The sequence below is a fragment of the Xenia sp. Carnegie-2017 genome, unplaced genomic scaffold (assembly GCF_021976095.1).
Source record: "Xenia sp. Carnegie-2017 unplaced genomic scaffold, XeniaSp_v1 HiC_scaffold_6, whole genome shotgun sequence".
NCBI lineage: Eukaryota > Metazoa > Cnidaria > Anthozoa > Malacalcyonacea > Xeniidae > Xenia > Xenia sp. Carnegie-2017.
The window spans coordinates 20,742,791-20,764,932 of NW_025813526.1; the positions used below are offsets into that span (position 1 = coordinate 20,742,791).

A 22,142-nucleotide genomic window follows, 5' to 3' on the forward strand; every position below is an offset into this window, starting at 1 on the left:
TATGACAGCCACCAAACACATTAAGTTGAGCAATTTTTCTTTTTCTTCCACCTCGTTTACATTTCTTTAAATTTTTACTTTTTGATTTTTCTTTACTTTGAAAATCATTGTCGTCGTCATACTCGATTTTCATTTTCCAATTTTATCCTTAAAACCACGTGATACAGTTGTACACGTGCTACCATGGCCTGCAGAGTCCTCGTCATCACCAGGACCATCCACTTGAGGCATACGCAAAGGTGGTTTCCAGTCCATTTCCTCTTCATCCTCCGAACTGCAAGTGAAGAAGACAGCAACTCAAAACTTTAGAGGAGACCTTTGGGAGAACTTGAGAGCTGATCAGTGCAGAGGCAAGTCAAAGGCTCAAAAGTTCTCACTAACGTCTCCGATGTTTGCATAAGCCTGTATAAGCAATAAAAATGTCATTTAATTCTTTTATAAAACAACAGTAGTACAAAACAGACAACTTTAAAACGAAACAAGTGTTTTACAGCTATTTGCAATTTACGTTTGTTAATAGTTTCAAAATTTGACGTTACTAACGTCTAACTCATTGTTGCTAAGGCATACGTGTTAAGTTATGGAAAATGTTGTTTTTATCTAATAAACAACCGTAAAATGTTGAAATTATGTAAGTATGGAAAGACGTTTCAAAACGTTAAACTCTATCGTTAGATATAAAACTTTAAATTGGTATTGGTGAGACACAGTTTGTCTTAGTCGTAGACTCGGAGAACGACACTTTGTGATTAACCAATGCTATCTCAGGGTTACGCCTTAACAACAAACAGATAGCTGAATAGTAACGTTGAGTTTTGAAACTATAACAAACGTTTAATTTATGCACGCCTCACGGTCAATTGCAAATGGCTGTAATTTTTTCTGTGGCATGTATTTATGATTCATTTGGAAATTCTCTTTGATTGATTTTAGTTCATTGAGCTCAGATATATTTACACAAGCTAATGGTAACTCAACTGTAGAAAAATCAACGCACACCTTTTATTGTCTTTATTTTATAAACAAAAATGGATACTTTTACCTTTGGGAATCATGTTGCTCTTCATTATCTTTCCAAAATGGCTGTGACATTAATATTGATTCTTTATCTTCATCAATATCTTCATCATGTTCATCATCACTACCTTCTGAATAAACAATAAAATAAAAAAGATTGATTGAAAAACTTCATATAAGACAAATTTTACTAAACACAAATGAAACTGTACACAATCAACATTGATATCCATACTGAATTATGGTAGTATTGATCTCAATACAATATTCCTATAATGGAATGTTCATTCTTACTTTGTGAGCCTGCAATAAGAGAACATTCATGCAGCAGTGTTTCATTGTCATCCTTATCTAAACTCATTAAAATCTCCACCAATTCTATATCCAACTCTCCAGCTAAATAAATAACTCATATTAATAAAAATTTGAGCCCTTGAGAGAGAAAGAAGTATTTTCGTTAATAATACATGAATTGCTGGCCTGGCTGGCTTGTAGTACATCTATAACTGACTGATCGACAACTGGACTATCCACATCCACATCTAAAACAGAAAAAATAGAAATATTTTATTGAATGATTATAACTTAAAATCAGTTGGCAAAAATCATCAAAACCTTGGTTTATTGTTGCTTCACACTGCGGTTGCTTGCCTTGTGACAAAATACTTTGAGAAAATTCTTTAAAGTCTTTGGGTGAAAGAGATTTTTCTATTGTCTCCAACTCACTTTGACTGCAAGTTCATTTGAAATTAATAAAAATATAAAGTTAAATCATTAAACATCACAAGATCAAATCTTACATCACTTTATTTCTTTCATCAATAATTTCTTTGATTTTTTCATTAAATTCTTTCTCAAGATTCAATACGGGTGTTTCAACACGATCTAACAACAAAAAATTTGAATTTTTATGTGTAGTGTTAACTGTAAAGTAAACAAAAATTAATAAAGGAAAAGTTGAACACATCTTTAAACAACAACAAACAACAAACAACATTTGTATACCGGCCAGTATTAATCCCCGCCAGGGGGGTTGACCGGTCCATGAATTTTTCTACGCCAAACGTCTCTATCTCTCGCCATATCCCTCGTTATACCAATCGCCTTCATATCACTGTTCACAGCATCCATCCATCTCTTTCTCGGCCTACCTCGTTTGCGGACTCCATCAACATTCATATGCAACGTTCTACGAATTTCAGCACTTTCTTCCCTCCTTTTCACATGACCAAACCACCTCAAACGCTGGCGCCTTACCCAATTCTCGATACACTCAACACTAACTCTTTCTCTAATCTCTTCACTTCGAATCCTATCCATCAACGTTACACCACACATCATCCTAAGCATTCTCCTTTCAGTCGACGCCAATCTTCTCAGGTCCTCTGCTTTCGGCGCCCAACACTCTGCTCCATATCCCAAAACACTTCTAACACATGCCTTGTACAATTCTCCCTTCTGCTTCAACGAAGTCGACTTTCCGCACAACATTCCCGACAACTCTCTAAAACTCCACCACGCTGCTTGAACTCTGTTCCTCACCGCTTGCTCGCACCCTCCACCATCATTTAACACATCGCCCAGATATTTAAACTCCGATACACCTTCCAAACTCACGTCACCCAGTTCAAACAGTTCAATCGCGACTCGCCCACCACTTCGACACGTCCCGCACTCAAAATCCGTTACTCTTGTCAATGCACCACGGACACCTGAACATCTTCCATGAACCCACTTACTGCATTTCCCACACATTATCGAATTCACTCCAACTCTTTTCCCACACACACCACATGGCCATTTATCACTGTCCTTCACCTCCACCTGCCTCGAGCATCTCATGCCCTTCGTCTTTGCCTCATTCACTTTCAGTCCCTTGACTTCTATTGCCGTTTTCCATTCTCGGTACCATTCCATGACTTTCTGCTTCGACTACGCCACCAAGACAATGTCATCTGCATACAACAAACACCAGCATCCTTCTTTTCTCACTTCCTCTCAGTACATCCATCACACAAGCAAACAGTAACGGCGACAAGAATGAACCTTGATGAACACCAACTTTTACCTCAAAAACACCAGATCTAACACCTTCCTCCGTAACCACCGCCTCTACACCTTCATAAGTCTCCATAACTGCCCGAACCATATTCTCTGTCACACCTTTCTTACGCAGCGCGTACTCGATCACCTTTCTCGGAACTCTATCAAACGCCTTCTCCAAATCTACAAACACCATATACAATTCTCTGTCCTTCTCCAAAAATTTCTCCTGCAGCTGCCTCAACACAAAACACGCATCCGTCGTTCCTCTCCCCAGTGTGAATCCATACTGCTCTTCCCCCATCCGAACAACTTCCCTCAACCTTCTTTCAAACACTCTCTCTACTATCTTCAACGCATGCTCCATCAGCTTAATAGTCCTGTAATTCCCACATACCGTCGCTGCTCCTTTTCCTTTGTACAGCGGGACCACTAGACTCTTTCTCCATGTACTCGGCATCTTTGAGCCCCTCAAAACCTCGTTCGCTACATTACACAACTCTCTCACGCATAGTTCATTGTCCAACATTTCGCTACCCACTTCACTCGGTCCCGTCCATTGAGTTCTATATACCTGGAGCGGCTAACTTTACTGGGGCGAGGACGCCAAAAAAATGGCGGCCAAAGGACGTATTTCCGCTGAAATGATCGCTTTGCAGAAAAATATTATTCTCGACCTCCCCCTGGTGTCTATAGTAAATTATAAAGAATTTTTCAAAAACAAACACGATATCACAGAATATGGATATCGTGACGTTAGTTCCATATTCTGTGACGATATCTTTTTTGGCATTTCTTTTATAATGCCAACACTTCAATCGTTCAATTGTTGGATGTCGTAGTTTCCACAAAAAGGATAATATCGCTTCTCACAGGTGAGGTAGTTGTTTGTTTTGTTAGTCCGTCAACGATTGAAAATAAAAGCAATTATACATGCACTTGAAAAACGATAAAATACATATTAAAGATCGTATTTTTCAAGACTGACTTGAACGCCAAATATACTGATGTTTTCCTGTTTTTGTTTATAAAATTCTGCATACTTTTCTGTCATTTGTTAATGCATGAAATCGTAAATTTACCCATTTATTTGCTAAATAGTTTCCCTAAAGCAAAAAAGACCCTGCACACATTTTGCTCTGTGAGTAAGTATCAAAAAGAAATGATCAGCCCAAACGGTACCCATGATTTGGAGCAGAGCTTGTTATGTTCTATTTTTGCTGACAACATGCAGGGAAGATCAAGGAGTAAAGATGACTGGAAGATATTATTCACCAGGCAGAGTCTTAAAAAATGATAATGCTGTAAAGATAATTGATTTATTGTCTGCCCTATCCAGAGTTATTTAATTTGATCATGGTCAAATTCTATGGATGGAGATAATGAATTCACTAAGGATGCCTTGAATGCTTTGAAGTTAAAGTTCATGATCCAAAGAAGGATGCCAAGAAGGTTGTGTGTGTTTTGATGCTTAATGAAATGTCAATTCACAAACATGTAAAATGGAAGGCCATAAAGTTTGTGTCTATGTAAACACTTGTACTGAGATTGATAATGATTCGATGCAGATGTGAAGCTTCAAACTGTATAAGCCATTGGGTTTTATATAACTTAAAGTTTAAATCATGTCATATCTTTATCAAAATACTTTAGTTGAGTGTTGTTTAAATGTTACTAATATCTAATGCACTATACTGAAGCATTAAAGATTCAGTGATGAAACCTTTAAAGTTATTGTACTGTATATGTCTTATATATTTCTTATATTTTTTTAAGAAACAGTGTGAGCTTATTTACCTATTAGAGTATAGAATGGAGATTTATCATATGCATTATTGCTGCTTTTTTAAAGAAAAGTTTTTCACTTTTCAAAGCTTTTCTACAAATTTTTTGCTTCTTATTTCTTGTCATGAGATTGATGATATAGAGGTAATATAATCCAATAACTTTCTAATTTCTAAAAAGCTTTTAAGCTTCTAGCATAAAAGTACACTATAGGTATGTAATTCATTTGGTTTTATTGCCTTGCTATGATATATCTACTTGCACTTCATCATTCTTGTATGAACAAAACACCAGATGTGGATACTCAGAGAACAAAATGCACTACCAACTGCTTATGAAATTTATTATTGAGGTGAAAACTGTGTTAATCATTCAAATTATAGTGCACTTTTATTGCAAATATAGGAAAAACAAAACAAAGTGAAAAAGAAAGGTAGAAGTATTAAAACTACAAATGAATTATAAACACCATTGGAAGCATAAGTGTTTTGATTATTATTTGCATTTTGCCCAATTCATATATCAATACAACAAAATCAAAATGTGCTACAACTTAACAAGTATTTGGAGCAGTTGCACTTCAGAACATCACAAAAAGGTTACTTAAAGTAATTTCTATACAATATTGTTTGTTTTCATTTACCAAACCTATGCAGACTTGAGTCTTTTTGAAATTTCATATGAAACTCAATTACAGAAAATCCGTAAATATCCAGAGATTTAATATGTACTTTTTTAAAGAAACAAGTAAAAATCCTACAATTGTGAAAAGCCATTGCCCATTGCATGAAAAGAAGCAAAATAGCAATGATAACAAATAAGCTAACTTCTCTCTCGTGAACCGTGGAGATGAGCTATGATATACTTTTTTGTATAGACTAAAGAGTTTAATCGATCAAATAAGTTTGACGCTGGTAAGAAAACGACGCACATCTACATTCATACATGTGTAGCCGACATATAGGTCTTTCGTCGATAGTTATAAATGCATCCTCGTAGGAGCAGATAACTGACAACCACAGTTGACTCGCTGTTATGAATTTAAGGTTTTTACCTTGATTTTCATCAAAAAATTGCTTGCCGAATCACAAATACACACATACATTTTCCTCACTCTTTCTTCAGGAGGGAGTGTGAAATTGTGAAATTTTCGGAAAAGCGGTCAATTTCGGTAAATCTCAGCGGCAAAGGACGAAATCCGCCATTTTTTTGGCGTCATCAGATATCTAAGGCCGCGCTTGAGATAGCCGCTCTAGTTATTATAGAACTCAATGGTCCCGTCGCCTTTCCTTTCTTCATCTTGCGCAGAGCCGCCGCCACCTCATCAACAGTCACTGTTTCCCACGGCCCCAAAACTTCATCTGCTTCAACTTCTCCATTCCATTCATTCTCTACATTCATCAAACGGTCACAGTACGCCCTCCACACTTCTAACCTGTCTTCCAATAACACCTTCAACTCCCCATCGTGGTTCTGCACGCCGGGAGCACCCAAAATATCGTTCCTCTCCTTCTTGCTCCTTCTAGCCGTTCTAAACAACGCTTTTCGTCCATTCTCCTGCATTTTTACGAGAAGCTCTTTCTGATGCCTTTCTATCGCTTTAGCCACCTCCTTTCGCGCCTTTTTCTTGAACCGGATGTAATCGATCCTATCTGCTTCTGAAGTTCAGTCCGCGACTTTCTCCACCTTTTAAATGCAAACTTCTTCACGCCAATCACTTCGCTGACTCGTTGATCCCACCACCATGCCTGTTCTTCTACTACACCGCCTTTACTTCTACAAAATACCTTCTCCGCTGCCTTTAAAACATCTCGTCCATCGCTCCTCCACCGTCTCACCATCAACATTCAATGCCGCAATTTCGTCACGGAAACACTGCTTCCCTTCATTCGATCGTAACTTCCATAGCTTAAGCCTGCCTTTACCCTCAACCTTTCTCCTCTTCACCTTCCTGATTCTCCAGTCCATGACCAGCAGCTTGTGGTCACATTCTTCCCCTGCAATTTTTTGCATCCTTCACGTTTTTCTCTTCTTCATTCACCAGTATATAATCCACCACCGTCCTACTGTCACCAGATTCATACGTCACAAGCTTGCTTTCTTCCTTTATAAACCACGTATTCACTACCACCATCCCACAACTCGCTGCTAACTCCAATATCGCCTCGCCTTCAGCATTCATATCACCAACTCCAAAACCTCCATGCGAACAGTATCCTTTTCTTACGCTTCCCACATGACCCTTCCAATCACCAAGCATCACACATCGCCCTCTAATGTCTGCTCTCACTGCATACACGCTGTCGTAGAACTTTTCCTTCTCCTCCGCACTTCGTCCAACCTGCGGAGCATACACCACAACGAAACTCACAACTTCGGCCTCAATAACTACATCAACTCTCAGGACTCTGTCCGAAACTCTCTTCACTGCTATAACCGACTTCGCCCAATCCTCTCTTATCGCAAAGCCAACACCATTCGTGCCACTTCCGTTTCCCTTCCAAAACCACTTAAATCTCGCTCCATTATTTTCACCCTTTATGACTCTCGTACCTTCACCTTTAAACCTTACCTCCTGAAACCCACACACATCAACTTTCCTTCTCTTCAACATGTCCGCCACTTCTGCACTCCTTCCCTTCATTGTCCCAACGTTCACTGTGCCTACCCGAAGGGTGGCACTTCCACCAACATTCGATCCGGAGATTCTTCGCACCCCTGCATACTGAAGGGCTGCCGGGGACTGGGGGCCATATCTTCTTTTCCAAAGTTCATGAATTTTGTTGGAGCAAAAGTTTTACGGTAGGATGCCCTTCCTTACACCAACCCCTTTTAGTCGTCTTTTACGACACGCAGAGGATACGTTGGCGCAATTCTAAGCCGGCAACCACACGGCAACCACATGAAATGTATTGTGAGTTATACAATAATGTGACATGTATTTTTTTGTACCTTACCTTGTGAAACAGTAAGAGCAACTTGTGAAGGTAGTCCAATATCTCGTCTTCGTTGTCTTTCATCTTCCCACATAGCAGTTATACCAGGATTATGACCAATACAACCTTCATAAACATAATAAACTCATTAAAGATGTATAAACAGTAAAATGAAGACATAAAGATAAGTAAATTTTACTTTCAACATTTATTTGATTCAAGATGTCTTCAGCAATTACATCAACTTCAAGTTCACATCGACTGACTTTTTTCACAGTGGGATCCAGGCATAAATTTCTAAATAATGACAAATAACAAACATTAAAATGATGAATATCAACTGTAAAGATAGTTATCACAAAGAATCATTCCAAAGTTAAACCAATTTTTTAAATGTAAATTCTGTAATCTGGATTGAGCATTGACTCTAAATCTTGGGATAAATCATATGCACATGTGTCAAATTTAGGATTAAAGATTTACACAAATCCTTTTGGTTTCAATTAATCTTCAAGTGTAAAATATATGAATCAGACAAACCTAGGAATAGTGTCTTCATTCCAGTGTTGAGATGAAGGAAAATTGAGAAATGAATTTGGAGATGAACCATGAAGTGGAATTGATTTATTATTACATGAAAGATTTTTATCTATAAAATTCAATTTGATGGTAAATAATCATTTGTGATGTTAGATTTTCATAGAATGCTGAAAAATCAATAATGAAACTTTCCTGTTTTTGAAGAAATTCCTCTAAAATGAACTTTTCTTACATGAAGTAAGTTCATACCATAAAGATTGTAATCAGTTAGAAACTAAAATAAACAATATTTCAATATAATTCTTATAATGTAACTTAGTGAAAATCTATAGAAGTTAATTATCCAGGTAGGAAAAGACTAAAGAAGGTCAGTGGCATTAGTGTTGAATGACATTTTAACATTGTTACCAGTAATCATCTCATCTAGATGTGGAAACATCAATCAAGACTACCCCCAACAGTCCTTCTCAATACTGAAGATCACTTTATGATCAACATCAACAAACATGCAGCTATACTTCCACAATGTGTTCAAACCATTCACTTTATTGACAAAATGTTTTGCACATGAAATTTACAGCTATAATCCATAATGGAATGTTTTATTGGGCACCTGAGATCTGATGTATAATTATAGCAAAGTGGGCACCTTTATATGCAAATGTTGCATCTCTGATGTCGGTAGAAAAGTTAGCCCATTTTTTACTCCTATGTACAATACAAATATTGCTTTAATCAATTACTTTGAAAAACAATGAATGAGATTAATTTCTAAAGAAATAAACAACAAACTTTGCAGGCCTTGCCCCTGTCTGGTGCACAGTTTACAAACTAACCAGTCTGGATTATAACAATCAAAGATGTGTTTTTCCTCATTAATAATAAAAAGCAATAATTACCTGTAGAATATAAGGAACACGAGCTTCGTGTGGTTGAAATGACTTGTTCAATATAGCTCCATTCTGAAGAAGATCAACAAGTCTGAAAAAAAATGAAAAATTTTGATGTTGTTTTATGTTACAACAACATGAAAAATATATCTCACTTGGGAATAATTCTTGGATTGTACAACTCCATCTTAATAAACTCTTCTTCGTTCTCATGATAACCATAAAATGGTCTAAAAAATATAATCATTTTGGGTGAATAATATTGAAACGTTATTTGGTGGAATATACAAGATTTTCCATTGTGATGTAAAGAAGAGAGTAAAAAGGATTTAATAATAGTAAGCTTTGTCAACATGAGGCGAAAACAAGGAAAATAACTTACATTTTCTTAACAATTTCAGTTTTATGAACATATTTCATAGAAGATGATGTTCTACCAAACGCAACTTGAACAGCAAAGTCTACACTTGTCGTAAATTGTTTCAGATATTTATCTGTGGGTTTAGTTCCATCGTAAGGTATGTATAAGTAAGGAAATACTTGATGAATATGAACACAAGTCTTCTGTCCACCAGGAGTTGAGCCAAATATCCTCAAAACTGGAACACGGTTAACATTCGCCTCGCGAAATTTAGAAAAAAATATCTAAGCCATCTATAGGTTTTGCCACATAAAATCAGCATCTAAAATCCTAACAGAAAAAATTCTGTTGTTCCAAGTAAGAAAATATATCGTCAATTAAAATTTTTGAAAGACGAAAGACAAGAGTTGAATACGCCATATTTATTTTGGATTATAGATTAGCCAAACAAAGATTTTAAAAGCAAACCATAAACCAAATCATCGTAATCACCTTTTTGGGATTAGATGGGATAAAGGCCTCCCTCTAACCTCTAAGGAAACAATGTCCTCAAACAAATGCTGCAATTAAAAGTCGGGGAGCTTACCAAGCTAAAGCATGTAGGCCCACAATCTGAACGGCCCAATTTTCGTAGTTATTGTAAAGAAAAATCCGACATTATAAGTAATAAAATTATGCTTTTGGTTAAAATCCATTTAAAGATTTTATTTATTGACATGTCACCAAGAAAGATCAATTTATCATCACAATATCACGACATCCTCACAATTTTGACAGAAGCACTGCTATTTAAGACACTAAATTTACCTCAGTAATGCTGTAATTACTTTGAAAGTCGTCCTTACTAAACTAGGTGAAATTTTCTGACAAAGAAATTATAAAATTAAATCCAAGGATTTTAGCAATAGCCTTGTTTAAGTAAACAATAAAAATAATGGTTTTCCTGTCGTAAATAACTTTTAGAATTATGGAAAATCACACTTCAGAAACACTGGTAATCGTTATTGACGAACTCCGGATTTAGAAATTTTGGGCATGACTTTATAGACCTCGCTAGAAAGGCTCACGCGTTCGGCGTTAGAAAATATGCCCCAGAAGTTCATGTCTTTCTTCATGTCTAACTACGACACTGCATGTAAAGGATTTCCGCTTTCTTCGAGCAAAATAGTGTCCGCATCCTGATGTTTTTGGTCCCGTACACCCATGTCAATACTGAAAATTAATAATAGTTAAATGTGTACAACATTTATGTGTTGATTGAGTTGAACTGAAATTGAATTTGCAAGAAAATTTTAAATCATTCCCAGTAGTGTATATTTCAATTATAGCAAAATATAAAATTTGCTCATCTCATTTCATCGTCTCGCTGTTATGAACAGAATTCAATATTTTACAATAAAACAGCAGCTGATTGAAATCAAGCATTTATTGAACATTCCAATTTCTTTATTATCAAGAAAAAGCAAACACATCATGTAGATGGTTGCGTCTTCTTTAATCTTTCTAAATTTGTTAAGGTATGTTGATTATAAAGTTCACCTTTCATAGTGCCATTGTTTGTTCTTATGTTTAGAATTTCGTTGTATTCGGCATAAAAAAAACTGAATGTCATTTTCGTGGTGGAATTCGCACTTCAAATGTTTTATACTGATTCGTCTGTTGATTTTAGTGGAATTTTCCCAATAACACATTGGATAATTTATCATTTCAAAATACCGACATTTCTTACATTATCCCCAACAATTAATTTCACTAGTCTTTTCATATATCATTGGTACGGCAAGGCTAGAAAATCAACAAGATGAATCAAAGTTATGACACGTCACAGAATTTCAGTTATGCATATCATTATGTGCAAAAATTTTAATTTTATTTAACATGGCATTTATAAAGAAGAAATTTTTTCCACATTCATAAATTCATCTATCGATTTATCTTATTCCTAACTCAGATGATGACATAAATACATTTGGCCACTTTTTCACGTGATAGTACACGTGATTTTTTTCTGGCTTATAATTGTTAAACTTGTTGTAAGATAGACTATTTAAAATATTTGTTTGTGTCCAAAGTTCACAAAATGACAAAAATTTGCATGATGAACTGTCAAGTCCAAAAGCTATCAATTTTAAGGTATCTCTAACTACTGAGATGTGACAAAATTAATCAAAATTAGAGACTTCCAGATTAATTACTCTGAAATTCAATTTTTAAATAAAGACTGCCCTAAAATCTTGATCCCCCCAACTTTTACTTGCTTCCCTCGCCCCTAATTAGATTATTTGTTTATCCGGATCAAAAGTTTACAAAATGACAAAACTTCATTGACCACGTTTCAAAGTTGGAACGCTGACAATTTAAGACAAGCTCTGTTTATTGATTTTCTTAACTTCCTAAATTATAAATCTTTCATTTTTGAGCTATCTTACTTTTTAAAGGCTGGCTGCCCCATCTTCCATTATGATTAATTCAGTTAGGTTGCATGTAATCCAGGATGTTCAATAATTGAAATAAATAATAGTAAACTGTGAAAGCTTATTGGCATAAAGATTCCAAACAAACTTTTTTGTGTTTACTTCAGTAATAGCTAAAATAAGAAATTTGCATTTCATATTCTATTGGGTATGACCAGAGTTCAATATTTTACAATAAAAACAGCAGGTGATTAAAATCAAGCATTTATTTAACATTCCAATTTCTTTATTATCAAGCAAAGCAAACACATCACATAGTTGGGTGCGTCGTCTTTAATCTTTCTGAATTTGCGAAGGTATGTTGATTTTAAAGTTTACTCGCTTTATGTAATGGTGTATTTTAACCTTCTGATTTAATGTTTTGTGTACATGTATCAATTTTTTTCCTTTTGATGTCACGAACATTGTAGTTAAATATAACTTATAAATTAGTGCCACGTATGTTTTATATGGATAAATTTTCTTCATTTTGGTGGGATTTTCAAACACAGATAAATTTTTGATGCATTACACGTAGAAAATACAACTTTTCTCACATCAATACCAATTTACTCTAATCTTCTATTTCAAATTATATCAATACAGCAAAGTTTATCAAATTAATGTGTTGAGTGAAAATAAGGACACGTCAAAGAATGTTAGATGTGCATGTCATTATGTGCAATAACTTTATTTTGCTTTTTCTAACATGGCTTTTATCATAACGTGTACAACATTTTATACAGTATAGAACTAGAATATTCACATTGAAAGAGAGTAAGAAGTTTATCATCTAAATGTTTACATTTCGCAAACTTTGCGTTAGATATCTATGGAACAATCATTTGCTACAAATTTGCATGATCACAATTTTTGTGTTGTTTCTGTATCTTTGTTGAAAGGCATTTTTGATATTTGTAACATTTGTTGATATTGATTGACTTTTTTAGACAATTACAAATAAATTTGAGATAATTTAACGTTGGAAAACACTGAATTTTCCAGCATCATCGCTAGCAATACGATGTAATTACTCAAATATTCCGATGGTTCATTTCAAATATTATTCATACAACAGGTCTGAAAGTTCAACAGGGTGTGTCAAAAATAATGACACGTTACAGAATTTCAGTTATACATATCGTAAATGCGAAATGATTTTAATTTTATCTAACATGGCTTTTATCAAGAAGAAATTTGTTCTTCATTCACAAAGTCATCTATCTATTTATCTTATTCATAACACAGATGATGACATAAAAACGTTTTGCTAGGTATGTCTTTAGAAAGTGCGCCTACTTAGAGTGAAAAGCTCACTTTTCAGGTGATAGTACACGTGAATTTCTCAGGTCTACAATTGTTAAACTTGTAGTAAGATAGACTATTTAAAATATTTTTGCGTCCAAAATTCACAAAATGACAAAACTTTGCATTATTAACTGTCGAGTCCAAACGCTATCAAGATGCTTTTAAAGCATCTCGGATTACTGAGATGTGACAAAATTAGTCAAAACTAGAGACTTCGAGATTAATTACTCTAAATTCAATTTTTAAATAAAGACTGCACCTAAAAAGTTGAGCCCCCAACTTTTACTTGCTTCCCTCGCCCGTAATTAGATTATTTGTTTATCCGGATCAAAAGTTTACAAAATGGCAAAACTTCATTGACCACGTTTCAAAGTTGGAACGCTGACAATTTAAGAGAAGCTTTGTTTATCGATTTTCTTAACTTCCTAAATTATAAATCTTTAATTTTTGAGCTATCTTACTTGTAAAAGCCCGGCTTCCCCGTCTTCTTTTATGATTATTTCAGTTAGTTTGCATGTAAATAATAGTAAACTGTGAAAGGTTTATTGGCATAAAGATTCCAAACAAAATTTTTTTGTGTTTACTTCAGTAATAGCTAAAATAAGAAATTTGCATTTCATATTCTATTGGGTATGACCAGAATTCAATATTTTACAATAAAAACAGCAGGTGATTAAAATCAACCATTTATTTAACATTCCGATTTCTTTCTTATATAACAAAGCAAACACATCATATAGTTGGGTGCGTCGTTTTTAATCTTTTTGAATTTGCGAAGGTATGTTGATTTTAAAGTTTACTCGCTTTATGTAATGGTGTATTTTAACGTTCTGATTTAATGTTTTGTGTACATGTATCAATTTTTTGTTTTGATGTCACGAATATTGTAGTTAAGTATAACTTATAAATTACTTCCGCGCTACGTATGTTTTATATGGATAACATTTCTTGAGTTTTGTGGGATTTTCAACCACAGATAACTTTAGAATGATTTACACTGTGAAACTACCGAACTTTTTCCACATTAATACCAATTAAACAAGATATATTTACAGCATTAGTGTTTAGTGCAAATGTTATCGATGTATTTTTGCTTTATATAACTTTGGAATGATCAATTGTTAAAGATTTTCATGATAATTTTATGTGCACACTGCATAGAAATTTAAATTCAACCGAAGATGAATTTCATTCAACAACAATAGTTAATCACTCTGCTGTATTTTTCGGAAACAAATAATACAGTTATTCAAATTGAATAATAACTATCGCTGTTATCTGTTTAAATAACACGTCGACGCTTGCTGGTAAAAGAGTAGAATTAAAGCTAACAACTTGCACTCCTTATGTCTACAAAATAGATTAATCCTAACACGGTTTTTTTATGCACATGAAAATTATTTGACTTGGACGAGTTTGAACTCGCACCGACAGGATACTAGTCCGCCGCACTACCTGTTGAGCTACCAAGCCCACAGGGATTGGAGACGAGTCAAATCTCTTTCAAACTGCGTATGGACGAGAGATTTTCGCCACTATAGCAGTTTACTGGATGGCACCGTGTTTCGACTTTATTTCAAAGCCATCATCAGAGAATATATATAATATATTAATCCTAACACGGCTTTAATATGCAATAAAAGTATATTTAAAACTAACAACTTGCACTCCTTATGTCTACAAGACCATGTGCTCTCTAAATATGTATCAATTTACATATATGAATGACGTAATATACTGAACTATATACATATCTTTTAACTATTGAATATCTCTTCTCGCAAACTATCATAATTCTAACACTCCCACTTGATGGTTGTGGGAGAAATTTCGTCTTTAAACTAAATAAACATTTAATAGATTTCTAAACTTTTCAAATGCTGCCTTGGGCAATGCCTTTGTCATTAGGTCAGCGATCATCCTTTCGGTTGGACAATATTCCACTTTGATTTCCTATGATGAGATCCTTTCACAAACAAAATGATGACATATATCTATGTGTTTAGTCATCATCATCATCTCGCGGCCTCAGTCGAGATTGAACTCACCACATCTTTCCAGTATTCTCTATCTTTCATAGCTGCTAACGGATTTTCCTAATGACAAAGGCATTGCCCAAGCCAACATTTGAAAAGTTTAGAAGTCTATTAAATGTTTATTTAGTTTAAAGACGAAATTTCTCCCACAACCATCAAGTGGGAGTGTTAGAATTAAGATAGTTTGCGAGAAGAGATATTAAATAGTTAAAAGATATGTATATAGTTCAGTTTATTACGTCATTCAAATATGTAAATTAATACATATTTTAAAGTTTTGTGTTTAGTACAGCGGGGGTGGCTTGGGTTTTTGGCCAACTCTAGCGCACCTTGGTTTTCTTCAAAAATAATGATGGGCGTCTATGTGTTTAATCCCAAATCGCCCAGTAACATTCTCAACCAAATCGCTTCTTGCGTTGCTATAAACAATGCGACATATGCCACCTCAGTAGAAGATTTGGCAACAGTAGCTTGCTTTTTACTTGACCAACTTACTATGTTTCCTCCAAGTTTAAAAACGTAACCTGATGTAGATCTTCTCCAATCTATACCTCCCACCCAATCGGAATCTGAAAACCCAACTAATTTGGGGTCATCATCAGCGGTATCCTTCTGTCCATAATTTAACGTTCCTTTTAGATAACAAAGAACACGCTTCACCCCAATCCAATGATCATTGCTTGGTTTTGCTATGTATTTAGATAGGACATTTACAGCTGCTCCGATATCAGGACGGGTAATTACTGATGAATATGTTAAGCATCCTATAGCTTGTTGATATGTCTGCACATCAACAAACCTTCTCGTTTTCTTGCATTTCATGACATTTCTTGCCATTTTTCATCGGTGTGGACATCGGTTTGCATGATTCAATACCAAATCTTGTCAATGTCTTTTCCATATAATTTCGTTGATTTATTGTTATTGTCTTCGCCTGGCGATCACGTTTGATCAGCATTCCCAATAAGAAGTGAACTTCTCCACGATCATCCATCCTGAATTTTTGGCATAGTGCTTGTTTTTCTGCATTAAGCATCTCGACATCATTGGACACTGGCAATATATCGTCGACGTAAACTCCTAGAATCACAAACTAATGTGCCCATTGTCCTTCTTTACTGATTTAACATATATACATCCGTCTGCATCATTCTTTCGATAGCCAATAGATAATAGATATTTATCAAGCGTATCATACCAGCATCGAGCCGATTGCTTGAGGCCATAAATGCTTTTATTTAATCTGCATACGTGATTAGGTTTCCGTGAATCAACGAATTCATCTGGTTGAGACATATAAATTTCGTAAACTATATTGCAGTTTAGAAATGCTGTTTTGAAATCCATCTGGTGGATTTCAAGATTCTGAGCATTTCCCATAGATAACAGAGATTTGATAGACGTGTATTTGGCCACAGGAGAAAATACTTCTTCGTAATCTGTTCCTTTCGATTGTGAGTATCCTTGCGCAACCAGTCTGGCTTTACATCTGTCAACGGATCCATTTTCATTCCTTTACCTTGAAAACCCATTTGGAACCGATGATGTTGTTCTCTTTCGATGGTGCAACCAATTCCCAAGTGTTATTTTCCAAAGAGATGAGTATTCTTCTGTCATGGCATTCTTCCATTATTCTGCATGCTTTCATTCAGTGCTTTATTAACGCTTTTAGGATCATCTATGTCTGAAATCAGCGATTCAGCAACTTGATATGCGTCTTCACGAAATCAACGAGGGATTTTTTTCTCTTGTTTGTCCTAAATTCCTTACATCTTCCATAAATGAATCTTGGTATGTCTTACGAATTGACGGTTCTACATGTTCTCCCACTTGCTCAGTATCTTCCCTGCTTAAGCATTGATCATCATTTATAGTCATCCTTTATTGTAACTGTGTCGCTTGCTCTTCTGGATCATTTGTATCAGCATTTTCGTTGGTTCCTTCATTCTGTTTTTCTTCTGATGTTACATCTTCTTCGTCCATATGAACGACGGTATCGCTTAACATATCGACATTCCTCTGATGTGATTGTTCAGCAAAAGGAAATTTGTTTTCAAGAAATACTACGTCTCTACTGATTGTAAAAAGGTTTGGGTTTAAGTCAAATACCTTGTATCCTTTAGTGCCGAAGGATATCCGACAAATATTGCTTCGTTTGATTTTTGATCAAGCTTCTGACGATTACAGCTTAGGACGTGTACAAAACATTTGCATCCAAACACCTTTAGGTTTGAAGGATCAGGCTTCTCTCCAAATAAGCATTCAAATTGTGTTTTGTTCTTTAATGTAGCTGTGGCACTTCGATTATGAAGATAAATGGCGGTATTACAAGCTTCCGCCCAAAAGTTCAATGGCAATGCATCAGTGTATATCATTGATCAAACAGATTCCAACGTTGTACGGTTGAGACGCTTTGCCACTCCGTTCTGTTCTGGGCAATATGGGCTTGTGAATTCTTGATTTGTTCATCCGTTAGCGCAATAATTGATGAAATCGTTTGATGTGTATTCCCCACCATTGTCACTCCTTGAGATCTTCACATGTCGTTTGTTTGAACTCTGGTTTTTCATATTATTAACAAATTCTTTAAACTTTGCGAGAACTTCACTCTTGCGCTTGATGAAATATCCAACTGCAAACCGTGAATAGTCGTCAATAAATGTTACCATATATCGTCTGCTTCCTTCGATTCAACTTGCATGGAGCCACATACATCAATGTGGGCAACTTCATATGTTTTAGTAGCTGTGTGTTGACTTGCTTGAGGAGAAGGATTTCTGTGCATCTTTCCGCCAATGCATCCTTCACAATTGTTTGCAGCTTTCTCATTTCTTCCATTATCCATTCCTTTCAGGCTTTCACAATATTTTTCTTCATCATTTTCTTTATGTGATCATGATTGAGATGGCCTAAACTTTAATGGCATATTTGAGGAGATGTATCAATTGGCGATTGAGAATATTCAGGATTCTTCACAGTATGTAACATACCATCTGTTAACTCGCCAATAACATAATTTTTATTATTCTTTCATACAATACATTCATTTTCATCAAATTGGACTTTTGCTCCCATGGCAATCATTGCTGGTACGGAGAGTAGATTTTTTGCAAGCTTTGGCACATACAACACTTTGTGCAACTCAACATGGTATAATAACTTTACCAGACCTTCACCAAGAGCATGTATCACAGAGTTGTCTCCTAAATATATTTCGGTTAGTGTTTGATATTCAACATAGTCCACAAACAAATCCTTGTTGTGTGTCATATGTTTTGTTGCAGTGGAATCGATGAATCATTCATCAGAGGATTTAATATTATGAATAAGAGCAACATCACTGCCTTCAATAACACATGAACTTCCTTCTTTCTTATTGGTTGTATTCAACGGACAATTTCTTGCTATGTGTCCCGCCTGGTTACATCTGAAACAGGTAACATTTCTTCCCTTATTGGAATCATACCTTCTTTTATCTCTTCCCATGTTTTATCCTGGTTTTCGGTGTTGTGAAATTTCTGTCTAGGCCTTTTGACTTTTCCAAAGTCATTCCTTTTTCCCTGATTGTAGTTTCCCTTTTTTCTCATGTATAATGCATTGTCTTCTTTCTTATCTTCTTTCTTTTCTTTACGTTTAAGATGTTCCTCAATCAACGATACTTTTATATTATCCCAATCCATATCTTCAACTTTTCTGGCGTTTACACTAGTGATGAAATTCTCGTACGGCTCTGGTAGACTACCTAATAGCACCACTGCGAATTTCTTTGACGGAATTTCCACATTCATTTCACGCAGTTGTTCTGCTAATGTGGTTATATATGTGATATGCTTCAGCAAATCTCCCCTTCTTCCATGATCACAGCATAAAATTTCCGATTCAGTCGTACTATTTGTGGGACCGAGATAAATTCAAATTGATCTTTCAAGCATAAATCTTGGGCGTCAGCAAGTATTTTCGAAAGCGACCAAACATTTTTGAATACCAGCTCGTTGTAGTGGGCAAAGCAGTGAATATTAAGTGCATGTTTGAAAACTTCATCTCTTATTAGCACCGCCAACCTTTCATTGCTAAAGCTCCATCAAATACCATAGCAGCCATTCTTTGAGGATTCAAATTGCAATGCACTAATATATCTTTAACATACTTTAAAAGATCTTCTGATGATAAACCGTCGTCACATGGCATGACGCCAATAAAATCTTCTAAAACGTTGTAGTTTTCAGTACGAAGGCGAACAGAAATAGATAATTGTTCAGTTTTCAAAATGTCACTTGATTCATCGGAAATTATGGGATAAAATTTACTACTATTTACTTCATTAAAAAGACTTTTTCAAGCATTCAACACCAATCTTTCTTCTTGTTTAACTAAAATATCGTGAGACATGTTTTGATTTTCTTTTAAAAGAACATGTAATCCTTCTTGATCGATGGCTTTGTCTTCGTTAAATTGAATGATGTTCGAATCTTCTTCTGTATGACTCCGACTTGCTACACCCTGTGTAAGAAGTGTTTTTAATGTATTAAAATGGGCTATCAAGCCTTGTCGCCTCAGACGTTGCTGCTCTTTTACATGGCTACCTTTCTGCAAATCAACTGTAGGCTGGGTATTTATTTTCTGTTTGGTAGCATTGTGGTTTTCGCTTTGGTTGTGATCTCTTAGACGTTCTACGCCTCACTTCCAGTTACAGAAACCAATGCCAGATGGAGTGAAGATGAATAGTGAATATTGTATACTTTCCTGTATTCTGTACACATTTCACAAAATGCTGCTTGCTTCTTGCGGTAATATGAAAGCCATTCGTATTTTTTTGAGCCATTTGGACTGGAAAAAGCTTCCTTTATTTTTACTTCGAAGTTTTTTGCCATCGTTGAAGTCGCTCATAACTTTGATCCGTGAATCAACATTCACCGTTGATGTTTCATGACGTGGGTCACAGTGAGTAGTGCTAGTTGATGGGGTGGCATCTCCCCTTTCTAATATTTCGTTATCGTGTGTCAATTTTCCACCAATTTCTTGAGAATGAAAAAATGATGCTATTTTGGTTTGACCACTCGTATCATCAATTGTCTTGTTCTTTTTATTTGCATTTTTCTTTGCTCGTAAAGCACGTGGTATTGCTCCAAATTTCAACTTATTGAACGAACTGATTTTATTGTTTTACAGAGCAATATTTATATAGTATTCATTACAAATAACAAATATTATCATTGGTCAAGTAGTTGTTCTATATAATATCTAATCTATATATGGACGTCATATATGACGTCAATAAGTGTTTCTTAAGTGTTAACCGTATGGGAACGGATACATTGGTAAACCCAACTATGTACATTCTATTTCCCTGAACGTATTTTTCTGCTTTATGAGCATGACTCAACACAAGCGATGAAAAATTATGCCAGTAAAATTCGACTATGTAGTTACCGTTCCCACAAACGCGAAGTTTTATGTTCCTCATAACAAAAACGTTACTAACTTAACATGTAAATTTTTCAAAGTAAACAGTACTTACACATTACATTCTCTGCCTTCAAAATTAATGCTCATTTCGTCCTTAGAAATTAATCAAAATGTGTTATGAAAAACGCGCTAAATTACAGCTGAATTAAAGATACACCAGATAACAAGACTTCGAATCAGATAAAAGTCGAAGAATCTGTAAGTGGGGAGCTTGCATATCGGGAAATAAGATATACGTCTACTATTTGTTCAAAATGTGAAAAGGGGCAACTATCTGCCCCCGTGGCTCTGGCGCCCCTGGTAAAGTTCGTTTCCAAAAATTTCTTTGCAGACGTACGCCATGAAATGACGTTCACCAAAAAGCATTAAACATTTAGACAAATCTCAAGGTAAAATTTCTTTGCAGACGTACGCCTGGAAATGACGTTCACCAAAAAGCATTAAACATTTAGACAAATCTCAAGGTAAAAATTTCTTTGCAGATGTACACCAGGAAATGACGTTCACCAAAAAGCATTAAACATTTAGACAAATCTCAAGGTAAAAATTTCTTTGCAGACGTACGCCTGGAAATGACGTTCACCAAAAAGCATTAAACATTTAGACAAATCTCAAAGTAAAATTTCTTTGCAGACGTACGCCAAGAAATGACGTTCACCAAAAAGCATTAAACATTTAGACAAATCTCAAGGTAAAATTTCTTTGCAGACGTACACCAGGAAATGACGTTCACCAAAAAGCATTAAACATTTAGACAAATCTCAAGGTAAAAATTTCTTTGCAGACGTGCGCCTGGAAATGATGTTCACCAAAAAGCATTAAACATTTAGACAAATGTCAAGGTAAAATTTCTTTGCAGACGTACGCCAGGAAATGACGTTCACCAAAAGCATTAAACATTTAGACAAATCTCAAGGTAAAAATTTCTTTGCAGACGTACGCCTGGAAATGATGTTCACCAAAAAGCATTAAACATTTAGACAAATGTCAAGGTAAAATTTCTTTGCAGACGTACGCCAGGAAATGACGTTCACCAAAAAGCATTAAACATTTAGACAAATCTCAAGGTAAAATTTCTTTGCAGACGTACGCCAGGAAATGACGTTCACCAAAAAGCATTAAACATTTAGACAAATCTCAAGGTAAAATTTCTTTGCAGACGTACGCCAGGAAATGACGTTCACCAAAAAGCATTAAACATTTAGACAAATCTCAAGGTAAAACGTTTTTCTATTTTTCTTCTGGACTTTCTTTACTATTTGTTTGTTATTTTGATATATTTAAACGTCTTTCGATGTCAAAGTGTA

The 22,142-nt window shown here is 35.3% G+C and overlaps 2 protein-coding genes and 1 long non-coding RNA gene across 6 annotated transcripts in view; 1 reads left to right on the forward strand and 2 right to left on the reverse strand.

The window, feature by feature from the left end:
• LOC124458426 overlaps nt 1–22,142 on the forward strand; it is a 60,806-nt gene that overhangs the window by 32,406 nt on the left and 6,258 nt on the right. Inside the window, exons 3-8 of one of the 2 annotated variants that reach the window (XR_006953176.1) lie at nt 14,058–14,111; nt 20,934–21,224; nt 21,318–21,375; nt 21,469–21,601; nt 21,695–21,751; nt 21,845–22,055. The gene's annotated coding sequence lies outside the window, so the exon portion shown is untranslated. Of the gene's footprint in view, nt 1–14,057; nt 14,112–20,933; nt 21,225–21,317; nt 21,376–21,468; nt 21,602–21,694; nt 21,752–21,844; nt 22,056–22,142 lie in introns of those variants that run through there. The other variant, XM_047008437.1, reaches the window with a different exon arrangement.
• On the reverse strand, nt 55–9,841 carry LOC124458434. 3 transcript variants are annotated; one of them, XM_047008449.1, is made up of 12 exons: nt 9,594–9,841; nt 9,367–9,441; nt 9,221–9,302; nt 7,981–8,078; nt 7,803–7,907; nt 1,818–1,902; nt 1,633–1,748; nt 1,485–1,559; nt 1,312–1,413; nt 1,043–1,145; nt 317–402; nt 55–274 (listed from the first exon to the last, which is right to left on the reverse strand). In XM_047008449.1, exons 5-12 carry the CDS (start codon nt 7,873–7,875, stop codon nt 117–119), a joined length of 798 nt encoding a protein of 265 aa, XP_046864405.1. In that variant the 5' UTR covers nt 7,876–7,907; nt 7,981–8,078; nt 9,221–9,302; nt 9,367–9,441; nt 9,594–9,841; the 3' UTR covers nt 55–116. The 3 variants fall into 3 exon arrangements, with proteins under 3 accessions (XP_046864405.1, XP_046864404.1, XP_046864406.1); XM_047008448.1 differs by having other exon boundaries at nt 1,043–1,148; XM_047008450.1 differs by lacking the exon at nt 317–402 and having other exon boundaries at nt 1,043–1,148.
• On the reverse strand, nt 3,174–5,179 carry LOC124458451. The gene is made up of 3 exons (XR_006953193.1): nt 5,168–5,179; nt 4,045–4,047; nt 3,174–3,520 (listed from the first exon to the last, which is right to left on the reverse strand). It is a non-coding gene; the product is annotated as an uncharacterized LOC124458451 (long non-coding RNA).